Here is a 21,403-nt window from a genome sequence, read left to right as displayed (position 1 = left end):
CCTCCTCATCTCTGACCATAGTTTTGATGCATAACAGCATGCATTGAATAATATGGACTCCTTCCACAAAATCACAGAATGTTAGGGGTTGGAAGGGACCTTTGGAGATCATCTAGTCTGACCTCCCCTGCCAAAGCAGGATCACCTAGGGCGGGCCACACAGGAGCTGTGCCAACCTATGACATTTTGGAAGTCTCCAGAGGAGACTCCTCAGCCTGTCTGGGCAGCCTGTTCCGGTGCTCCGTCATCCTCACCGTAAAGAAGTTTCTCCTCATGTTGAGGTGAAACCTCCTGTGTTCCAGCTTGTACCCATTGTTCCTTGTCATATCACTAGGCACCACCTAAAAGAGACCATCACCTTCATCCTGACACCCCTCTGATATTTATAGACGTTAATAAGATCTCCCTTCTTACCCTTCTTTTCTTAAAACTAAACAGCCCCAGTTCTCTCAGACTTTCTTCATAGGAAAAATGTTCAAGTCCCTAAATCATCCTTGTAGCTCTCCGTTGGACTCTATCCAATAGATCCCTGTCTCTCTTGAACTGGGGATCCCAAAACTGGACACAGTATTCCAAGTGTGGTCTCACCAGAGCAGAGTAGAAGGGGAGGAGAACCTCCCTGTGGCAGATACAATCAAACACACATACCCCCAGACAGGAAGGATAATAGTAGTTACCACAGTAGTAGTTACCTGCCCTGACTAGAAATAAGCAAAAGATTGACAAGTCACTCATTTATCTGTACCATAAACATGGTTTTATCAAGTTAAGGCAATGTTACTTGAATAGAGATTGTCTATTAACCTAGCTGCAATACTGTTAGATAAAATTCATTCATGTCACTAATGCCTCTTCTTGAGTGTCCAGCACAATATCACCCAAAAGCTTCGGACAATTAATTTTGCCAGTGACAACTGAAAATGTATGTGACTTCTTTCTAGCTGTTTTCTGGTTTTGGTCACTAGTTGAGGCCAGTAGGGGACGTAAATGGAAAGGATTTCACAGGTGTTTCAAGGAGTAGCCTGGTTTTGATCTTCCCTGAGGTGAATAAGGGTTTATGGTGCTTTTGGGCTTTCCTGAAGACCATAGAGCATCTCAGATGTCTCCTCCTTCCAGCAGAGACATTCCTATGGCACAGATATGCTCTGAGAAGGAGATATGTTTCACTCAGCAAAGAATAACCTCTCACATTTGGCCTTTGCTTTGGTGCAGAAGTCTTGTGACATCTTTGACAGGAAACACACATGTCCCTTAACTCCTTTTCTGTATTGACAGGCAGCTCTTGTTTAATCCTGTGCTTCCCCTAGCTTGGGCCATGAATTCCTTGAGGAGAACCACTGCTTTTAGATTTTCTTTTTCAATCTCCATGGAGATAGAGCTCTCCAAGCTTGTTGGCTTTGCTGCCTCACCTCAACTTCCTGTGCCCCAGACCAGAGAGTCTTAGCCAAGTGAAGGCCGAGTGAAGACTGATCAACAAGTCTTGTGGTCAGGCATACAGTTACAACCACAACGAATGCAAAGCCTACTTCTTGCCTGTGCTTATTGATGGGATAAGCAAGTAGGAAAGTGAAAGATACATAACAGTCACTAGGAGACAGCTGAGAAACCACTCTCCAGCTTGTAAGTCCAGCTGTGTTTTAAACAGCCCTCACTGTTCTACCAGTCCTTGTATCATTTATTAGAATTAGGTTCTGAGAATGAATCAGGATGTTATTTTGAAGTAATTAATATTGATTTCCCTGTTTCCCCACCTGCCCTCCACCCCCCATTTGCTTTATCAGGTCATCCTCTAAGGGATGTGCAGATAGTTACAACAGTAGTAACTATTCTTGGCTCTGCACACTGTGCCAGTCACCTACCCTGTCTTTTGTCTGGTGATGGTTGCTCTTCACCCAGTCTGAGCTATTGGCTTTGCTCTGAATGATTAATACACCCCTGTCAAATGCAGAATGCATCAGATGAAGCAGGACACCTGACTTCTGACAAGTTAACAGATGAATAAGATGTACATGTACCCAGTTCATGGTGTCCTGTACAAAGGACTTTCTGGCCTATAATTATAATTGTACAGTTTTTAGAGGAGCATTAGGACCTGTATGTGGCAGGAATAGGTCTGTTTGTTTCTCTTCCAAGCTTGTTCTGTTCTTCATGTAATTTCATTGTATTACTGTAAACCATAAGTGCTAACTTTACATGTATTTTTATAAAATAATTTGTAGCATTGAATTTGCAGTTTTTAAATAAATTAAACTCATTCTTCTTAATATTGTGCAAAATTGCTGCTCACTCTTACCCTCTCTCCTCTGTACCCACTCGCTGTACCATGATGTGTGATTGTATGGTTTATGTTCAGCATTTTGTCTTCACTATTGCAGCCCTTTCTTTGCCATGTACTGTTGAGCTGACTAATGCTTTTCAACTAATTTGTGGCTTTGCATATATTGTATGCATTCATTTATTTCTTCTTCTTTATTCCAGAGATGGTGATGTTGCTGGAATGGTGGTCAGGCACCGATTGCACCCTCTACACTGACCCAGAGAGTTACCCCAAGTATGGGAAGGAAAATGCCATCGTAATCCTTAATCACAACTTTGAAATTGACTTTCTCTGTGGTTGGAACTTTTGTGAAAGATTTGGGGTCTTGGGGGTGAGTTTTGTAGCATACAAAATAAACTTTATCTTCTTGGATATGGGAAAAAAACCTAAAACAAATTCTTTGTGTTTTTGAAAGTTAACAGATCTGTGCTCACATTTCACTCAGCCACTGTCCAGAATTAGAGAGAAGGACCTAAAGCAATGCAGTGCAAGTATGTGGAATACTGAGACAAGATTGCTTGGGTATTCATAGAAATTTTAAAAATGTTGCAATTAGAGTTGATGAAGGAGATTTATTTTTAACCTGCAGAGGTCATTACACTGTTTATGTGCTTCCTAGGTAACTCTTACAGTGCACTGTGCAGCTGAAAGATGAGTTGTTCTGTGATGAGTTGTTCAGTCAGTTGTAGAATTTGTTTACTTTCTCCAGCATAGTCTTACAGATTCACAGCTAGAGTTTGAATGAATCTCATTCAAATAAAAGAGCTGCCACCTCAAGTGGCAGTTATAGCTAGTAAGAGAGGAGGGAGGAACGAGTTATCCATAATTGAATACAGTGTTACATCAGGCTAGGAGAACATGTGCATCTGTTTTCAGGATTGATTCTTTCCCCTGTCAGCTCCTGGGGATGATTGAAAGCCCTCCTTTTAACCCAGCTTGATTTAATTGTGGTGATTATGACATTACCTACTACTAGATGGTGAAAAGTTTTATTCAATATGAAGCATTAGAAACTAGGAGGCCACCTAGGTTTCTGTAATGACAGAATCATAGAACATTTCGGTTGGAAAAGACCTCCGAGATTACTGAGTTCAACCATTGACCCACACCACCCTGGCCATTAAACCATGTCCTGAAGAGCCATGTATACGTATTTTTGTAACACCTCACTGACTCCACCACCCTGGATAACTTATTCCAATGCCTGGCCACTCTTTCAGTAAAGAAAATTTTTCCTACTATCCAATCTAAACCTCCCCTGGCACAATTTGAGTGACTAAAGGAAAGTATCTTTCCATCTTGATGTCCCAGAGAGTATAATATGAAGAAATGCTGTATTTCAAAAATAGAGCAGACAGAACTGTGAAAAGTATGTCAATGCTGATGGCAGCCTGGAGAGCAATAACATGCAAGGCAGATTGCTGCTGCTAATGGTTTGCAGCTACAATTATTTTGTTTTGGAACTGTGAAAAAAATTCATTATACGTCCTTGGACTGCAGGTTAATTTCATGCGGTTTGTCCAGCATCCAGGCAGGTTTTGAAAATCTCCTGAGAAGGAGACTTCACAACCTCTCTGGATAGCCTGTTCTAGAATCACAGAATCAACCAGGTTGGAAGAGACCTCCAAGATCATCAAGTGCAACTGATCACCCAACCCTAAATAATCAACTAGACCATGGCATTAAGTGCCTCATCCAGTCTTTTCTTAAACACCTCCAGGGACATTGATCCCACCACCTCTCTGGTAGCCCATTCCAATGGCCAATCGCTCTTTCTGTGAAGAACTCCTTTCTAAGATCAAGCCTAAACTTCCCTCTGCACAACTTGAGACTGTGTCCTCTTGTTCTGGTGCTGGTTGCCTGGGAGAAGAGACCAACCCCCACCTGGCTACAACCACCCTTCAGGTAGTTGTAGATGGCAATGAGGTCTCCCATGAGCCTCCTCTTCTCCAGGCTAACCAACCCCAGCTCCCTCAGCTGCTCCTCACAGGGCTTGTGCTCCAGGCCCCTCACCAGCTTTGTTGCCCTTCTCTGGGCATGTTTGAGCAACTCAACATCTTTCTTGAAGGGCCCAGGACTGGACGCAGTGCTCAAGGTGTGGCCTAACCAGTGCTGAGTACAGGGGCAGAATGGCTTCCCTGTTCCTGCTGGCCACACTATTCCTGATCCATGCCAGGATGCCATTGGCTCTCTTGGCCACCTGGGCACACTGCTGGCTCATGTTCAGCCTCCTGTCAACCAGTACCCCCAGGTCCCTTCCTGCCTGGCTGCTCTCCAGCCACTCTGTCCCCAGCCTGTAGCACTACATGGAGTTGTTGTGGCCAATGTGTAGGACCTGTCACTTAGATGTGTTAAGTCTCATGCTGTTGGACTCTGCCCACCTGTCCAGCCTGTCAAGGTCCCTCTGCAGAGCCCTCCTACTCTCTAGCAGATCAACACCTGCTCCCAGCTTGGTGTCATCTGCAAACTTACTGATGATGGACTCAATCCCCTCGTCCAGATCATCAATAAAGATGTTGAACAGGATGGGGCCCAGCACTGATCCCTGGGGGACACCACTAGTGACAGGCTGCCAGCTGGCAGTGGCACCATTCACCACCACTCTCTGGGCTCGGCCCTCCAGCCAGTTCCTAACCCAGCACAGAGTGCTGCTGTCCAAGCCATGGTCTGACAGCTTGGCCAGGAGTTTGCTGTGGGGGACAGTGTCAAAGGCCTTGCTGAAGTCCAGGTAGACTACATCCACAGCCTGCCCCACATCCACCAGGCTGGTCACCTGGTCACAGGAGATCAGATCAGTGCTCTGTCACCCTCAAAGAAAATTTTTTCATTTGAAGGTAAGAGGTGACTGTCACTTTTACAAAAGCAGTTAGTGGCCAAAATCAACTACAGGAGCATTTTTCCCTGGAGGTATTTACACAGGAGCTGTGTAAGGGTAAATGTTTGAAACAAAATGGATTCTAGTTCTAGTTATTGTAGGAGAAATGGTAGCTTCTGAAGGGAGGTCTAATACATTCCTCCTACACAAAAGCAGTCTTGCCAGTATAATGCACTTAGGAATTTCCTTTCTCAAATTAGCTGTGTCACTGACCTTGCTAAGATAGAAGGGGTGCACAAAATAGCATAAGGTGATTTAGTTTCTTTTCGTGTACACCTAAGGAGTCCTACTCTCACGTGTCTAAAAGAGTGCTTTTAAATTTTAAAAATGTGCTGGCACAGAAAATGATTAAGAACAGACCCTGGGGATGAATTCAAGCATCTCTTCTGCTTTTGTAGTTATACCTGTACTATGTGATGCCTTAGCTTACAACATCATTTCTTTATTTCACAGGGTGGGGTGGGGAGGGAGGAAACCAGTGGCAACTTCTTTCCTGCACCGTATTTAACTCATGCTTTTTTGAAATAAACAAAATATTACTTAAATCCAGCTGGCAGCTGGTCATTGTTGCTATTTGCCTCATGGTGCAGTGGCTTATGCTGGACTGTGTCTGGCCACTGCCGTGGTTGTGACTGAGGTGGGCAGTAGTTCCCTATGGTTTTAGTCCTCTCTGCTCATCTTGAAACGCTTTGCATCTGGTTGGGTTTCTTGGGGGAAGCTTTGACTCAACTGTCTTCCTCAGCACGTACAGGGAAGAGGACATACAAGAGGGACTAACAAGAGGGACTAACATCCAACATGGCTTGAAATTGAAATAGCTAGAAGTTACTGAGTCCTGTGACTTCTTCTTATGGGAGAACTGGGTTTGTACTCCTGATCTGGGCTCATCATGAAAATTGTTGAATGATCAAGAGGGAGCACTTTATTACAAAGTGGTAAATAGTTTGACAGAGAGTTTCTGCATTCTTAGAAATAGAATTGTCTTATGTTGTTTTCTTCTCTGCTTCTGTGTGTAACAGCTGCTAGTGAAGATGTGTGATGTACACTTGCTTTCCAGTCTTGTGAGCTTTTAGATAGCTTAATTATTTAAGGTATTTTCCTTCTCAAGGAAGGAAAGCAGATGAGAGAAACGAGCTAAGATAGAGAATTAGGTCAAGTTTCTTCTTCTAGAAAATGAATGAACAACAGTGACCCAAAAAAAAAAAATTTTAAATGGTAATTCTGTTGATGGTAATTTCTACCAGTAAATAATTCCTACTAGTTGAATGGAATGTCCTGAAACCTATCTGCAGAGCATGTTGATGGGATAGCTTATAGTGATGCCATGGATACAAACGGCACTGTTGTTGCTCCGTCTATCCTCTGAGAAAATATCTCCGTTTTTCAGGAAGTGCCAAAGCAACAATTTCTACACACACACAAACACACATGCACCGTTACATTCATTAAATAACAAAGTTAAATGCAAGCCAGTTCACCAGTGTGGGCTGGCTTGAAGGGCAGGAAAGGAGCAAGTGGAATCAGATGTTCTGTCCAAAGGGGTGTCAGTCTGAGATGACCATGGAGTTAAATTCTGAAGTAGGATTTGAGATTTGAAACTTGCTGAACGCTTGATAAACCATAGACTTCTTGTGGAGAGTCTGGACAAATCACTTTGGTATCTGTTTTACCTGAGACAGGAACAGTACCTGTTTTGTTGGGGTTTTTCCCCCCTATTCCAGAAGCAAGCTTTGAAGAGAAATGCACCAGTGTTAAGTACTTCTAGCATTCCATAAACAAGCCTAAGCAAATGAAGTACTTTTATTAGTGCTGTTGTCTGTAGTGCTGTTTAAGGTTTCTTTCATTTGTAAACTCTGTGTATCAATACACTGTTGTGAAGCAATGGCTCTGTGACTCTGCTTCTCCTTCAGGCTAGGGTTTTGTCATGGTGAGATGGCTGAACTTTGGGGGGAAGTATAGCTGCAAGATATATTAAACTTGGCTTGCCACTGCCCAGGGTCTCTTTGAATTAAGAATTTTGTTTTACGTAGTTTGGGTCTTCTGTATGGATTGCTTAGTGTTTGAAGGAATTTGATTTGTGTTTTTAATTCTGGAAGTTGCCTTTCATGCAGATATCTGAGATTAGATTTGACTCTTATGTGAGAAAAACTGCTTCATCTTCGGTTTGCTTTTACACTAGTGTTAGAACAGGGACTGGTCAATATGAATCAATATTGTGTCTGTGCATGTGTCATATCCACAGAAAGCTCTAAATAGTGTAACTCTGGTTTGCTTTCTTTGACTCTGTCTTGCAGAGTTCCAAAGTCCTTGCAAAAAAAGAGCTCTCCTACATGCCTATCATTGGCTGGATGTGGTATTTCCTGGAGATAGTCTTCTGTAAGCGTAAGTGGGAGGAAGATCGGAAAACAGTTGCGCAGAAGTTGCTGAATCTCCAGGACTACCCTGAAAACTTTTGGGTAAGTAAGGGCTAACAAGTGGAGTGCAGGGCACTGTGGTACTTGGGGAGGATGAAGTGCATAGACAATACATAATAGTCACCAAGCTGCTCCCAAGAACTTTGATTCATGAGCTTCCTGGCAGTATCAGGAGAGTATTTTAAGAATTTAATCTTTTGAATTTCCCTTATAATGGTCGGTCTTGTCTGTTTTTCCTCTCTGCAGTATGAAGCCCTACAGACATTATTGCAAAAATACCTCTACTGTGATCCATTCAGTAGACTTTGTGGTCCCCTAATTAAAGGAGTTGGAGAGGACTAGATGCAGGAATTATGGTGCTGTAACATGTATGCAACAATGTTGTATTTAAACACATTAGCTGTATTCTCTCTCACCTTAGATTGCAGAGTTCAGACTAGTGTTTTTACCCTTCCGTTTCCCTGTGACTCAGCCATTCTTCTGAAGGTGCTGGGTCAGATGTGGCCTAGTAAAAGTGGAAATCCGGTCACAGAAGTGACCCCTGAGGCCATCAGCTGCGTTACAAGGAGAGGATTGGTGTCACCTTTCAGTAACAGGAAAGCGTTACTTTTTGCATTATCATTCTTTTTTACTATTGAGCCTGCCTGGCATTTCCTACTCTGGGAATGAAAAGCCTTTTGTTGTTGTTGTTTGCTTTTTTTTTTTTTTAATTTTTTATCCTAGTTCTTGTGAGGTGGTGATGGCGAGAAAGGAATTCAGTTAAGGAAACTGGGCTTTAAGCAGCCTCACAAGGGCCTACAGAAACTATTGCTTACAAAGTTGTTTCCTAATGAAGATGTATATGCTGTATCTCTTATTTTCTGAAACTTTTTTGTATTGTTTCTTCTTTAATCATTGATTTAAATGAGTCCTAAGCAATTGAAGCTAAGCTCTGTGCTTGGATAGTGATTTAATGACTTTCAGGCAGAAGGCTGTCTAGCAAAGGGATAATTCTTGGTTTCTAGTTCCACTCTGTGTCACAGGGATTTGCCCATAGTCTGTGACTCTTAAAACTTGTTGAATATCTTTCTGTACACCTAGGAAGTTCAACTGTAATTGGTGAGACACCATCCTTTCTATACCATGATAGAGAGATTACTAAGAAGGAACTATAGCTATACTTGTAGTAAGAGAGGAGATGCAATTGTTGATGTACACTCGGGGTTATTGCAGTGTAGAGTTTTCATTTGCCTGTCTATGGTAACATAATGTCAAAAAGCACAGCAGTAGTACCTTGAACATAGAAAGACAGAGCAGGCTGGCCAGCCTCATCTAGTGTGAGGTGTCCCTGCCTGTGGCAGGGGGGCTGGAACTGGATGATCCTTGTGGTCCCTTCCAACCCTGACTGATTCTATGATTCTATGATGATTCTATGATTCTATGCTACGTGGGCTAGAAGGATTTTCTTATCAGTTTCTCATCATGTTTCATCTAGCTATTTAACATAATGCATTTGATACATGATTAAAAGTGCTCTTAAATGAGCTGGAACTGAAGATAGCAGCTTGGCTAGTTTTCTTCAGTTTCTTTTTGTTGTCTAAATCTTTGCTGTGGGTTGTGAGGACTTAGCTGGTGTGATTTGGCAGTGGTCTTTGATGTGTTAGCTTGCATTCTGGCTTGGCAGAAAGCAGATGAACAAGTAATAAATGTCCAAAGTAAATCTGCCTGCCAGTGGCAAAAGCATAATTGTTCATGTCTGATCACTTCCATATTCATAAGAGAATGAGGCTTTTTGTTGTCCTGCATCTACCACCTTGCATCTCTTACCAGTTCAGTCAATAGCATCAAAATTTACTGTCTGCAGTTGTCAGTGATACTTGCACCATAGTGAAAGCAAGCAGGTTTGAGTGAGGGGAAGCAAGCTGGGTGCTGAAGCATTTCCTAGAAATGTATTTGGTTTAGACTGACACTTGAACACCCTACCATCAGTGAGAGACTTGAGTGTTTTTCTAACATCTTGTTAGAGACGTAGTGACTCATTTAGAGAACTAAAGTCATTCTGATAGCAGATAGCAGAGCAGAGCTTAAAGCCTAAAGTCTAAGAGGCTAAAGGCCCAAGAAGCTCAAACCAAAGGATGGCAGGTTGGATGGGTGGGGGGCAGTGGAGAGTGTTTGCTTTTGGCTTTTTTGTTTGTTTGTTTTCAAATCCTAAATATGTATGAGACTACATCTGTCACTGCTAACAGTGTTCATTTGTATGGTGTTCTTGGGAATTAGAGGTGCCTCTGGTCAGACAAATGTAGAAGACCTGAGCTGCTGTTCTCTCTTGGTTTTAGTTTCTGATTCATTGCGAAGGCACAAGGTTCACAGAGCAGAAGCACCAAATCAGCATGCAAGTAGCCGAAGCCAAAGGCCTGCCCAAGCTCAAGTATCACCTACTGCCACGAACTAAAGGATTTGCTGTCACTGTGCAGTGCTTGAGAAATGTAGGTAAGGAAAGTCACAAAGAACCATGCTAAATAGTTATTTTGTCTAACTGGTGTCACTTTGCAATGCTCTTCTTTACCCTGTAGCATGCGTCCTAGCAGAAAAGTCCTGAGATCCTTTCTGACCTTTCTTCCAGTAGCCTTCAAAAATGAAATTGTAGATTTTACTAACAAGTCCTGGGGCAATATGGATATTTCTTTTGTTTTCCATTATGGTGAGCCTGTATTGGAGGAAGTGAAGTTGCATGTGTCATACCTATGCCAAAGGATAATATTTCTTAGTATTTGCTAAGTCCTATTCTAAATAAAGAAATAAATCACTGGAGAAACTGAGGCACCGTATCTTAAAAAATTTATTGTGATAAATATCTGCTTCAGATAAAATAATTTTCAAATGAAAAAATATTCTGCCTTCAATTTCTGTAGATATGTATTCTAGAGTCTCTTTATGGAGCTGGGTAAGGGGAGTAGACATCAACTGAAGATACGTGTAGCCGAAACTTACACATAAATGATTTCTGCATTATAGAACATAAGTTCAAGTTTTTCTTAGTTAATGTTGTTCTGAACTCCCTCTCCCCAGTTATTTGCAGTGACTTGCATTTGCCAGCTTTAAAGTGACAGCAGTAAGAATATGACACATGTGCTTTAAAGCGATTTTCCTTGACTAATATTGACATCTTTGCTGTGTGATTTATGGGCAAAGGAAAGACAGTGCTAAGCAGCCATAGTGCTGCTGTGTCTTTGGGGTTTGGTAGATTTTTGTACTGTTAGCAGGCTGATATGTAAAAAAGACAACGTGATTAGTGGTTTAAAAGAAAATGTTCTAGCTTGACTGAAGTGAATGTCAAAATTTCTTTTGTCTTTGAAGACATGTTTCCATGTGGCATATCTGGGATAGGTACTGTTATAAAAGCTTTACAGTCAACTTTCTTGCTGTCTGTCATGTTTCTTCTACATACCCTCTTGCAAGTCAGGTAGATGATATCACTGTTGCAGCTCGTTAGGCACCCACAACTTCCCACCACAAAATGTATAACACAGCTTGAATCCTTTCTGATATGTGAGGAAGTAGTGACTGCAGCATCAATAACTCCCTTACGGGACACAGTTTAATCTTTCCTTTTGAGTTAGGGTGACTGTTTTCCTGAGGGCAGGGGAAGGTAGAACTGAAGCAGTGAAGAGCAGAGCCAAGACTCTGTGACCTCCAATGACATGAGCCGGAAATACAGAACAGGTAGGTTATTTCAGTGGGGATTTTGTTCTTGTCACTGCTCTCTGAAGCAAGCAAAACTTGGTGGGATTGTGGAAAAGCAGCTGATCTATGAAAAAATGTTTCTAAAGGAAACAATTTTAGAGAACCCAGGTGAGGTTTATAAAAATTTGGGGGCATTTATATGATATGCTACAGTAACATTCTTAGGATCCTAAATATTTGAAATACCTTCAGAAAAGACTGAGATTGATAATAGATTACTTACATATTTAGGGAAGTGTATGTTACTACTTCAGTCCAGAAGTTATGATCAAACAGAGTAGGGCTAATAAGAAGGTAATATTTCCTTGTGGAGGGTTCAAGGATAAGCACAGAGTCATAACTTCTCAGAGGTAGTTTTTGTTGACACTGTGTATCTTAAGAACCCAGCCAACAAATCTTCTGAGAGAAACAGCTGATGACCACAGATTGGTTTCAAATTCTTCTGAGTATGCTGCTTTACTTGCCTCATCACTTTTTGTAATGAGAGGGAGGTAAGAAGAGTTTCTGCTGGGGTTACTATATGTTTCTATAGAATCAAAGAGTGTATGTGAAAAGCATTTGAAAGGCTCTTAAAAACCCTAAGAAGTATCTTCTTGTTAGAGCTCCTTGTAACATTAATGTGTACAGATAACAAGGAAGTCCATAAATGTTTTTTTAATTGAGAATGTGATGGAAGCCTGTTTTGACAGTCCATAATCTCAAAATGTAAATTCCACCTAAAAAGTATTTCTTTCTTGCATGGATACTGAAAGAATTTAACCACTCTGTTAACCTGCACTGACATTTGGTACCCACATGTTGTTATAGGTATCGGTGTTGCAGGGGCTATATGCCATAGTAGTTCGCACATTATTTTTCTTTTGAATATTTACATAGGTAATTAGTACTGCTTGACTTGTTCACTGTAAATCCCTAGAGTTTCATTGTTACTTTCTGTCTTATGAAATGTGGCTCAGCAGGACTGTAGCCCTCTATTTCAGCATCACATTACTTTTTCCAAACAGCATCAACGTGACTGCTGAATTGCTGCTCTGTCTGCAGAAGAAGCAATGGCAACAAGCAGATGTTCATAACTTCATTTCAGTGACATCTCTAATGATCTACAAGAATGATTTCCAGGCTGACTTTCTTTAGTGGCCAAATGTGCAGAGGGGTATCCCTGTACATCTCTGAAAGTGACAGACTGGTGTTGAGGTACCTGATCTCTTTTTGGGGCCCTAGGTTAGGGCCCCTAGCAGTTTCTGCTTTTCCATAAAGGGGTGATGGGCTTGGCTGGAGTGCCTTGCTAAGGGAGATAGCTGCAGCATGATGTAGCAGTGAAGGCAAGCCAGTGAAGACAGATGTTTGGATCCAGTTCCAAGCTGGGTGTGAGAGAGGTCAGCATTTCCTTTTACTCTATTTGTTGTTACTGTTTTTCTGACAGGGATGTGATTCAGTCTGTCTGAGGCTGTAGCACAATAGGATGTACAGATGGATGGATGCTGGTTTCTGTGGTTGTAGAAGTAATTCATCCATAGTAGCAGTGATCAGGTGCTGGTAATTTTTGAAACTATCAACTCTTCATGCTACCTGGTGCAGTAGTTCTTTGTCTGTTGGAAACAGGCATTGCTGATGTTAGTTTTGCAAGTCCATCTGTTTTGAAAAACTTACCTTCAGAATGTCAGAAAGATATATTTGTTAATTTTGTCGCCTGACTGAATGTCAGACAAGTCTTTTCAGCTGTTTTTATTTAGAGACTTGCATTTTAAAATGCGCCTAATAATAGACTGAAGATAACTCTGGCTTGTCAAACTTTTCCTTTAATTGTGTGTACTGGGACCAACTATCCTAGAAGAAACTCAAAAGAATAAATTCCAGAGAGGTGTTTTCATGGAGTTCAGTATGATAGTGTTTGGGGGTTTTGCAACGACCTTTTTTCCCCTGAGCTGCACTTTGGTCCTGGATTTTTTTTTTTTTTTCAGACTTTAGTGAGGCTGTTGGTCAGTCTCCTGAGCAAGACTGTCAAGTTTTGAGAGGATGAGTGATTTTTGACCAAGATGATGAGAGGAATAAGACATTAAGTCAAAGGATTGCATCAAGGTTGCTATCATATTAGCAGGACAGTGTGTTCCATCATCTCTTCCCCTCCATTTCCCAGTCTTCACTTCTGTTCATTGTGCACTGGTATGAAGCTATATGTAGGTATACTCATTGCCTGTAGGTTGATTTGTCAGACAGTTATTCTGGCATAATCCACCATGTCGCCAAAATAATGCATACAATTAAAGAGGACAGTTCAAGTAAGAAAAATCCTCTCTAGATATGTGATCAAATGATTTCATATGTTGAAATTAAGCAATTAAATCTTAAATTCTTAAGTACATAGTTCTCTGTCACAATGCTGTACAGAACCAAAAGTTAAACAGTAGGGCTGACATTAGAAAACAAACCAGAAACCCTAGAATTTTTTTGTCCGAAAATAGCAGTTCAGCTTGTTTTCAGTTATGATTGTTCTGAGCCTTTGAAAAGGCTTCCAAATACTGATTTGTGTTTGGTTTATTAATGAAAAAGATGTTTTAAGAGAACTTCTTTGGGAAAATCCTTTATTTCACAATTAAAGCAAAATTTCCTAAATCAGTCTGTGAGTGGGGCAGCTGTAGTGTTTTCAAGATATTGTGGAATTATTTTTTTTTTTAAACTTAGTTTAGAATGTGGAATTTCTGGACTTTTCGGCTTTTGTATGACAGAATTATGAGATGTCCAGTTTTCATTATGTAATTACAAAATAAGCATTTAATGAAAAACAATTCCAGTGTAACACACAGCATACCACTGCTGCTTTGGCTGAGGTTTGTTTACTCTTGCATATGCAATCATCATCTTGGATTTGGCTCTGCTTTGCACAAAAAGATTTTGGGGTGGTACTAAAAAGTACTGGACCAACTATCAAACTACAGACCAGTTACAATCTGGAATGGAATATTCTGTCCCTGGAGTGAAGGAAAGATCTGGGTATGGTCATCAACACATAAAAGTATTCCCAACCAACTCCACATAATTTTTTTCAGAAAAGGAGAGGCACCTTCCAATGTGTCTGAGCAACTACCTAATTTATAGCAAAACTCAAATGTAGACATCTTCTAAGAGATGAAAGAGCAAATGCTGTGTACATCACATTTGCTTTTATTGCATCCCTATTGTTGTTAGAACAATCACAGTATCACAGTATATCAGAGGTTGGAAGGGACCTCAAGAGATCATCAGGTCCAACCCCCCTGCCAGAGCAGGATCACTTAGGGTAGTCCATACAGGAATGCATCCAGGTGGGTTTTGAAAGTCTCCAGAGAAGGAGACTCCAAAACCTCCGTGGGCAGCCTGTTTCAGTGCTCTGTCACCCTCACTGTAAAGAAGTTTCTCCTCATGTTGAGGTGAAATCTTCTATGTTCAAGTTTGAACCCATTGTTCCTTGTCTTATCACTGTGAACCACCAAAAAGAGCCTGGCCCTCTCCCCTTGACACTCACCCCTCACATATTTATACACATTGATGAGATCCCTTCTCAGTCTCTTCTTCTCCAGACTAAATAGCCCCAGGGATCTCAGTCTCTCCTCACAGGAGAGATGCTCAAGTCCCCTAATCATCCTCGTGGCTCTCTGTTGGATTCTCTCCAGCAATTCTCTGTCTTTCTTGAACTGGGGAGCCCAAAACTGGACATAGTATTCCAGGTGTGACCTCACCAGAGCAGAGTAGAGAGTTAGAAGAACTTCCCTAGACCTGCTGGACACACCTTTCTTGATACATCCCAGGATCCCATTGGCTTTCTTGGCCACCAGGGCACATTGTTGTTCCATGGAGAACTTGCTGTCCACCAGCACTCCAAGGTCTTTCTCTGTGGAGCTGCTTTCCAGCAGGACAGCCCCTAACCTGTACTGGTCCATGTTGTTATTCCCCTCCAGATGTAGGACCCTGCACTTGTCCTTTTTAAACTTCATGAGGTTTGCCTGCACCCAGCTCTCCAGCCTGTCCAGGTCATGTTGGATGGCTGCACAGCCTGACGGGGTGTCAGCCAACCCCCCCAGTTTTGTATCATCAGTGGACTTGCTGAGGGTACTCTCAGTGCCCTCATCCAGGTCGTTGATAAAGATATTGAACAAAGTTGGACCCAATACCAATCCCTGGGGTGTTGTCACAGGCCTCCAAGTTGACTCTGTGCTACTGATGATGACCCTCTGAACTCTGTTGTGGAGCCAGTTGTCAATCCACTTCACTGACCAACCATCTATGCTACAACCCCTGAGCTTTTCTTGGAGGATATTATGGGAGACTGTATCAAAAGCTTTACTGAAGTCAAGATATATGACATCCACTGCTCTTCCCTCACCTACCCATCTGGTCATAATTTCATAGAAGGCTATCAGATTAGTCAAACTGGATCTCCCCTTGGTAAATCCATGTTGGCTACTCCTGATAACCTTCTTGTCTTCCATGTGGTTAGAGATGACCTCGAGGATGAGCAGCTCCATCATCTTTCGAGGGATGGAGGTGAGGCTGACTGGTCTGTAGTGACCTGGATCCTTCTTCTTGCCTTTTTGAAGACTGGAGTGACATTAGTTTTCTTCCAGTCATCAGGCACCTCTCCTGTTCTCCAGGACTTTTCAAAGATGATGGAGAAAGGTTCAGCAACAGTATCAGCCATCTCTCTCAGCACCCCATCAGAGCCCATGGACTTGTTTGTCTTTAGATGGTATAAGATATCTCTCACCCTGTCCTGACTGACCAGTGGAATGTCCACATCTCTCCAGATCTGCTCCCTTGCTTCTAGAGACTGAGGTTCCTGGGGAGTGAAGACTGAGGCAAAGAAGGCATTCAGCAACTCTGCCATCTCTGCATCATCAGTTACTGTATCTCCCCTCTCATTCAGCAGTGGGCCCACCTTTTGCCTGCTCTTCCTTTTATCATTGATATATTTGAAAAAACTCTTCTTGTTATCTTTTACCCCTCTGGTGAGATACAGTTCCAGGAGGGCCTTGGCCTTCCTTGTTGCATCTCTACCTTCTCTGGCTTGTGTCTCTATAATCGTCCCAATTAACTAGTCCTTTTTTCCACATATTGTAAACCTTCTTTTTGAGTTTTACTGAGAGTTCCTTGCTTATCCATGCAGGTCCTCTGCTTGCCTTAGTTGAGTTTTTTTTCAAGCGAATACATTTCTCTTGAGCTATTCTCTTCTCTTGAGCAATATTAAACTGAGAAGCTTACCCTGTATAAATCAAATTGAGCTCTTATCTTTCTCCAATTATGTTGGATTGGTAAATTAGAGTAGATCAGTAAAATCCTTCTACACTAAGAAGGTTAAAAATGGAAGTAAATAATTCATTTTAAAAAAAGTAATTTCTTACTTGTATTGTACAGGGAGAGTAGTGTTGAAGTAGATTTTGGGTTATTTGTTGCAGTTTTCAGTTTGTAATAGGAAAAGAGTTAATAAAGAGGGACACCACCCATATGCAATGATACTGTTTCAGCCTTCATTTTTATGATTTGCTTGCAGCACTGAATCCAGGCTGTTCTGTTCTGTGCTGTTAGTTCTATTCTGCAGTAACAAATGCTGGGATGAGTTTCTGGGGGCTGAATGTTGTGACCAAGCTATAGTTATTCTCTCGTAGCTAGAGAGGCTTCAAAACCTAAAGCAAATCTGTTATGTGTAATAAAAAATTTTCTTGCGTGTGTCAGGAGCTCTTCCAATAAAGGTTCATCACTGTGTTCATTACTGCAATGCTCTAGAGCAGAAAACAGGAAAATTAATTGCTCTCTGGTAATTTTGTGCCATCTGGAAAAGAGAGTCTCGAAGGATGTGTTCAAAGAAACTTTTTTGAAATGCTTTACATGAACACTTTTTCTGTAGAAACTACTTGTTAATGCTGTTGTAGCTTAAATACAAATGACCATTGCAAATACTTTTACTGCTAGTTACCATGTAGTCCTGAACTGCAGAAACAGTGCTTTCTCAAGGCTGAAAGTCTGGGTAAGGTTTTGTTCTGTGATGGCACATTCCTCATACTTGCTTGTCTTCATAGCAGTAGCCCAGCTCACACAAGACATATCTGTTACTCTCTTTGCCTTTGCCCTATAGCAAGTGCCTCAGTTATCAAATACTGGATGTGAAGGGAAGGTTGTTTTGAACCCCAGTGACTCTAGCTGTATAAGCTCTCCTGCTGTAGCATGTCTCACACACACTTCACCCATTCTTAGTCGTACTGTATATGTTGCTAGTTGCTTATGAAGTGTGTATCTGCCTGGTTATCTAACCCAATTTGGGGGACAGTTGTGTCATTCACAGTGAGTTCAGAAAGCTTTTTTTTTTTTCAACCATTTGACTCCTAGAATGTCCTAGGTATGTTAACTGTCAGAAACTGCAACTGTTCCCTATGCCAAATGTTCTGGCGATGGGGAAGGAGGCAGGGGTGGAGAGCAAAGCTTTCTATTTTACTGGTGCAGTTCCTTAAAAAGTCACTGGTTATTTGGCTTCTTAAAACCTGCATGTTGAATATTCCATTGTCACCTTTACCTTAGTGACAACTCAGACTGTGGTGCTATTGCTGATGACTTCATATGTGAATGTGCTCTTTGTCTGAGAATGACTTGTTTCCATTCTGTTACTACAGTAATGACATAACCTTTTTCTCTTCTTGTTTGTAGTTTCTGCAGTCTATGATTCTACCCTCAATTTTAGAAATAATGAGAATCCAACATTGCTGGGAGTTCTAAATGGAAAGAAATACTATGCAGATTTATATGTAAGGCAAGTAATCCATATTTCCTTTTTGGCATACAGGAGTGTGTAGTTGTAATCACAGTTGTGCAAATCAGGAAAAAGGTATGTCTCTACCAACCTGGCTTCACAGAACTGCAGATAAAAACTCACATAGGATGGGAAGGATTTCCTGTAAAGTTCTGTAAGTGCAAACATGTGGAGTCTCTGTACAGCATTTTTTGTTTGTTGATTTTTAGTCATTTGTGTGTCTGTCAGCTCAGCTGCAACAGTGGGGACTCTTTTTACTCAGTTGACCAGAACACCAAACGTCTGCTTAAGTGTTCAGATAGAGTGGCTTTTATGCCTGTCTCTGGCATAATAGTTCCCACTCAGGTAGGTGGAGGCCAGGCTCAGGACTGTTCCTGTCTCTGGTGTAGTTGTTGGTGCATCTGGCACGCTCTTCTTACCAAGAAGGGGGATATTTGATGAAGAATGTGATGGTTTAGGGTTGGAACATAACATAGGAGCCTAGAAGTGATTCCAGAAGTAATGAGGAGTTCATCATAACCCCCTTACAGCTATAATTAGCTGGTCTTACACACTGACTTTTATTGCTCACAAAAACATCATAGTATATATAAAGCATTTCTATGGCAAAAAAGCTGTTGCACTGCATAGCAAAATGGTCTGACTGCTTCATAAAAACCATTAATGAAGTCAAGAAGAACACTTGACACACCAAGATCTCACACAGCACAGAAGACAAACAGGTAGGAGGCCGTTTCACTGCTAGCCAAAGGTACTCTTACCCGTATAACAGGCCTCCTGTACACCTGTTAGTTAAAATATAAAATGTTATCCAACAAAATACACCAATTTGGTTTGTTAAAGATATTATACTTCATCAGATTTTCAGAACAACTCTACTTCCAAACATTTTAATTACAGATGGATGTTGAAAGAACAAAACTATGCAGATCTAGTAACTCTCATTTGCAGAATGGTTTTGATGTAGGAACAATCTAGCAATTGGTTTATCTTGGGTATTGTCATGAAGTAAGTTAGGGTGAGCCCCCTTTTCTAGATGTTTGAAAAAATATTTTCTTCAGAATTGTTTTTGTCCAAGGGCATAAAGAAACTTTCACTTGACTCTCATGGCTAAAACATGAGTTTTCATTCCCATTTGACTCTCATGGGAAGCTCAGCTTAGTGGCTTTGTGTTTGGAGCACATGGCCTGTCTGGCTAGTGTTTGCAGAGGAGCGACTGGCCTTACCTGTGTGGGCCATTTCTCCCAACAGTGTCGAGGAGTGTGTCTCTCTGTGTCTCTCTTTATGCCCTTCCAGTCTACTGCAAGGCAATCTGGCAGAGGATGCAAATTAGTTTTTGTGATTCAGACTAGCTATTTGTCCTTTTGTCCATTTGAGCTTCCTGAAAAGTTCTTATAGGCTGGTCAAGCCTCACAGCAAAATACTTTGGCAATTAATTGGAAACAATCACAGATAGTTTTTGAAATCTTCTCTATTTGCTTATTGAAGTTCTGTAAGTGTTGCACTCAGTAGAATTTTGTAAAGTTCCATGGCCTTGTTTGTCTGTGCCTATGTTGTGCTGACTTCAAATGTTTGTCATGTGACTTTCTCAAATAAAGGAACAAAGCAGTAGTCTGGTACTTACTAGCTCTGAAGAGGAGTGTGCCAACTGTGAAAAGTGCTCTGTCCTGTACTGAAGGAAGTCAATTTGGTCTTGCTCTTAATGGAATTTAATTAAATTATAATCTGTATTGGAAAATGTAAAATTACTAAATGTTGTGATTAGCATACCTAAATGAGGATGACAAGAGGATTTTTTTCTGTCACATGATTATTGACCAAAATTCATGTAATGTATTTTCTCAAGGGAGGGTTTTTCAGGAGCCATTTTGCTGGAAATTATCCACCAATCTGCATGTAACAAAAAATTATAGGAATTTCAAATATTAGCTGAGAAATACTAAAGTGCTTTACCCTAGGTATAAGCATATTTTGATTTTTTCTCTCTATAATGCTTAGCTGACTAAATACAGCCTTGAACTTCTCAGACAAAATAAGAAATTCATTCAAAGCCTTTGTTTGGAAAGAGAACATTTGAAACCTTTATCTAGACAGTGGCTCTAGCGAACTCAAACCTAATGCACTGCTGTTTCAGAAATCTTAATATCTGAATTTCAGATGCATCTGAAAACTGAAGGTGACTCTAGAATCAAACTGTGCTTTGCTGATCTGAGAGCTGTTACCACAAATTAAAAAATAAAAATAAAAAATTAAAACATAGTGAGTCTCCTGCCAGATCTATCTGTATAATGTAAGTGCTGTTTATGGCAACTGTAGTATTTAATATTCTTTCATTTCTCCTGTTTACCATTCGCAGACGAATTCCACTAGAGGAAGTCCCAGAAGATGAGCAGGAATGTTCTAACTGGCTCCACAAACTGTATCAAGAAAAGGTTAGGTTTTCATCTAGACAGCACTTGCAAGGCACTAATGTTCAGTTATTTATACTGCTAGTAGAACTTTGTAGTGCATGTGTGTAGTAGTCCTGCTTTGGGAGCTGGGGGTGGGTTGGTTGGTTTGTTTTTGCAGGGTAAGTGCTCTGTTTCTCCAGACACGAAGTGGTCTTGTGCTGACAGTCATGAGTACCTTTATTTTGTACTTCAAGAGCCACAGGAAGAAAACTTAAGCAAGCCTTGACAAGAGTAGTTTTAAAACTCTTCTTCAGAAAGTTTTGTAAGGATACAAAAAGCACAACTACCTCCTGGTTGGTAGAAGGACCTCCTTCCCCTTAAAGACACCTCCTGAATAAAGAAGTAATTAGTGGACTAAATGAGGTATATTTTGCTTTAGATTTGATTTGTCCCTGTTTTTACCCAGTCTTTTTTTACCAGGGCATAGATCTAGCATTAATAGGACAGTCTGATAAATTGCTTTCACATTGTGTGCAATAGAAGACATACATTCAAGATTCCTGATTACATATAATCAGGGCAGAATGGTAATGACTGTGCGTTTGTAGATGCCTGTTGGTTTTTATTTTTCTTTAATACTTTCATATACATCCTTCACATTTTCAGAATATATTTCTTAGTGGTTTTGTTTTTATGAACATAGGAGATAATTGTTGGGGGTGCAGTCTTTGAATATGGGCAGCACTCCCATTCTAATGAGTGGGAGTCATAGGCATGCAAGGTATGAGGCCTGGCATCTTAGTTTGCCTCAATAAATTGATCTAAATTATGCATTCAGGCTTGAATACAGTAGTGCTTCAGATTTAGTAGTGCACTCTGGTTCTTGCTACTTGTCACTTCATTTTCTGG

General features: G+C 41.0%; 1 protein-coding gene across 1 annotated transcript in view; it reads left to right on the top strand.

Annotated features, from left to right (window-relative positions):
• AGPAT4 (1-acylglycerol-3-phosphate O-acyltransferase 4) overlaps window positions 1–21,403 on the top strand; it is a 49,852-nt gene that overhangs the window by 20,844 nt on the left and 7,605 nt on the right. Inside the window, exons 2-6 of the mRNA XM_054395974.1 lie at window positions 2,479–2,648; window positions 7,487–7,648; window positions 9,922–10,075; window positions 18,002–18,104; window positions 20,461–20,536. Coding sequence (XP_054251949.1) covers window positions 2,479–2,648; window positions 7,487–7,648; window positions 9,922–10,075; window positions 18,002–18,104; window positions 20,461–20,536 — 665 coding nt within the window. The remainder of the gene's footprint in view (window positions 1–2,478; window positions 2,649–7,486; window positions 7,649–9,921; window positions 10,076–18,001; window positions 18,105–20,460; window positions 20,537–21,403) is intronic.

Source organism: Indicator indicator, chromosome 2 (assembly GCF_027791375.1).
Source record: "Indicator indicator isolate 239-I01 chromosome 2, UM_Iind_1.1, whole genome shotgun sequence".
In the NCBI taxonomy this organism is placed as follows: domain Eukaryota; kingdom Metazoa; phylum Chordata; class Aves; order Piciformes; family Indicatoridae; genus Indicator; species Indicator indicator.
This window is presented reverse-complemented; position numbering and strand designations above follow the sequence as displayed.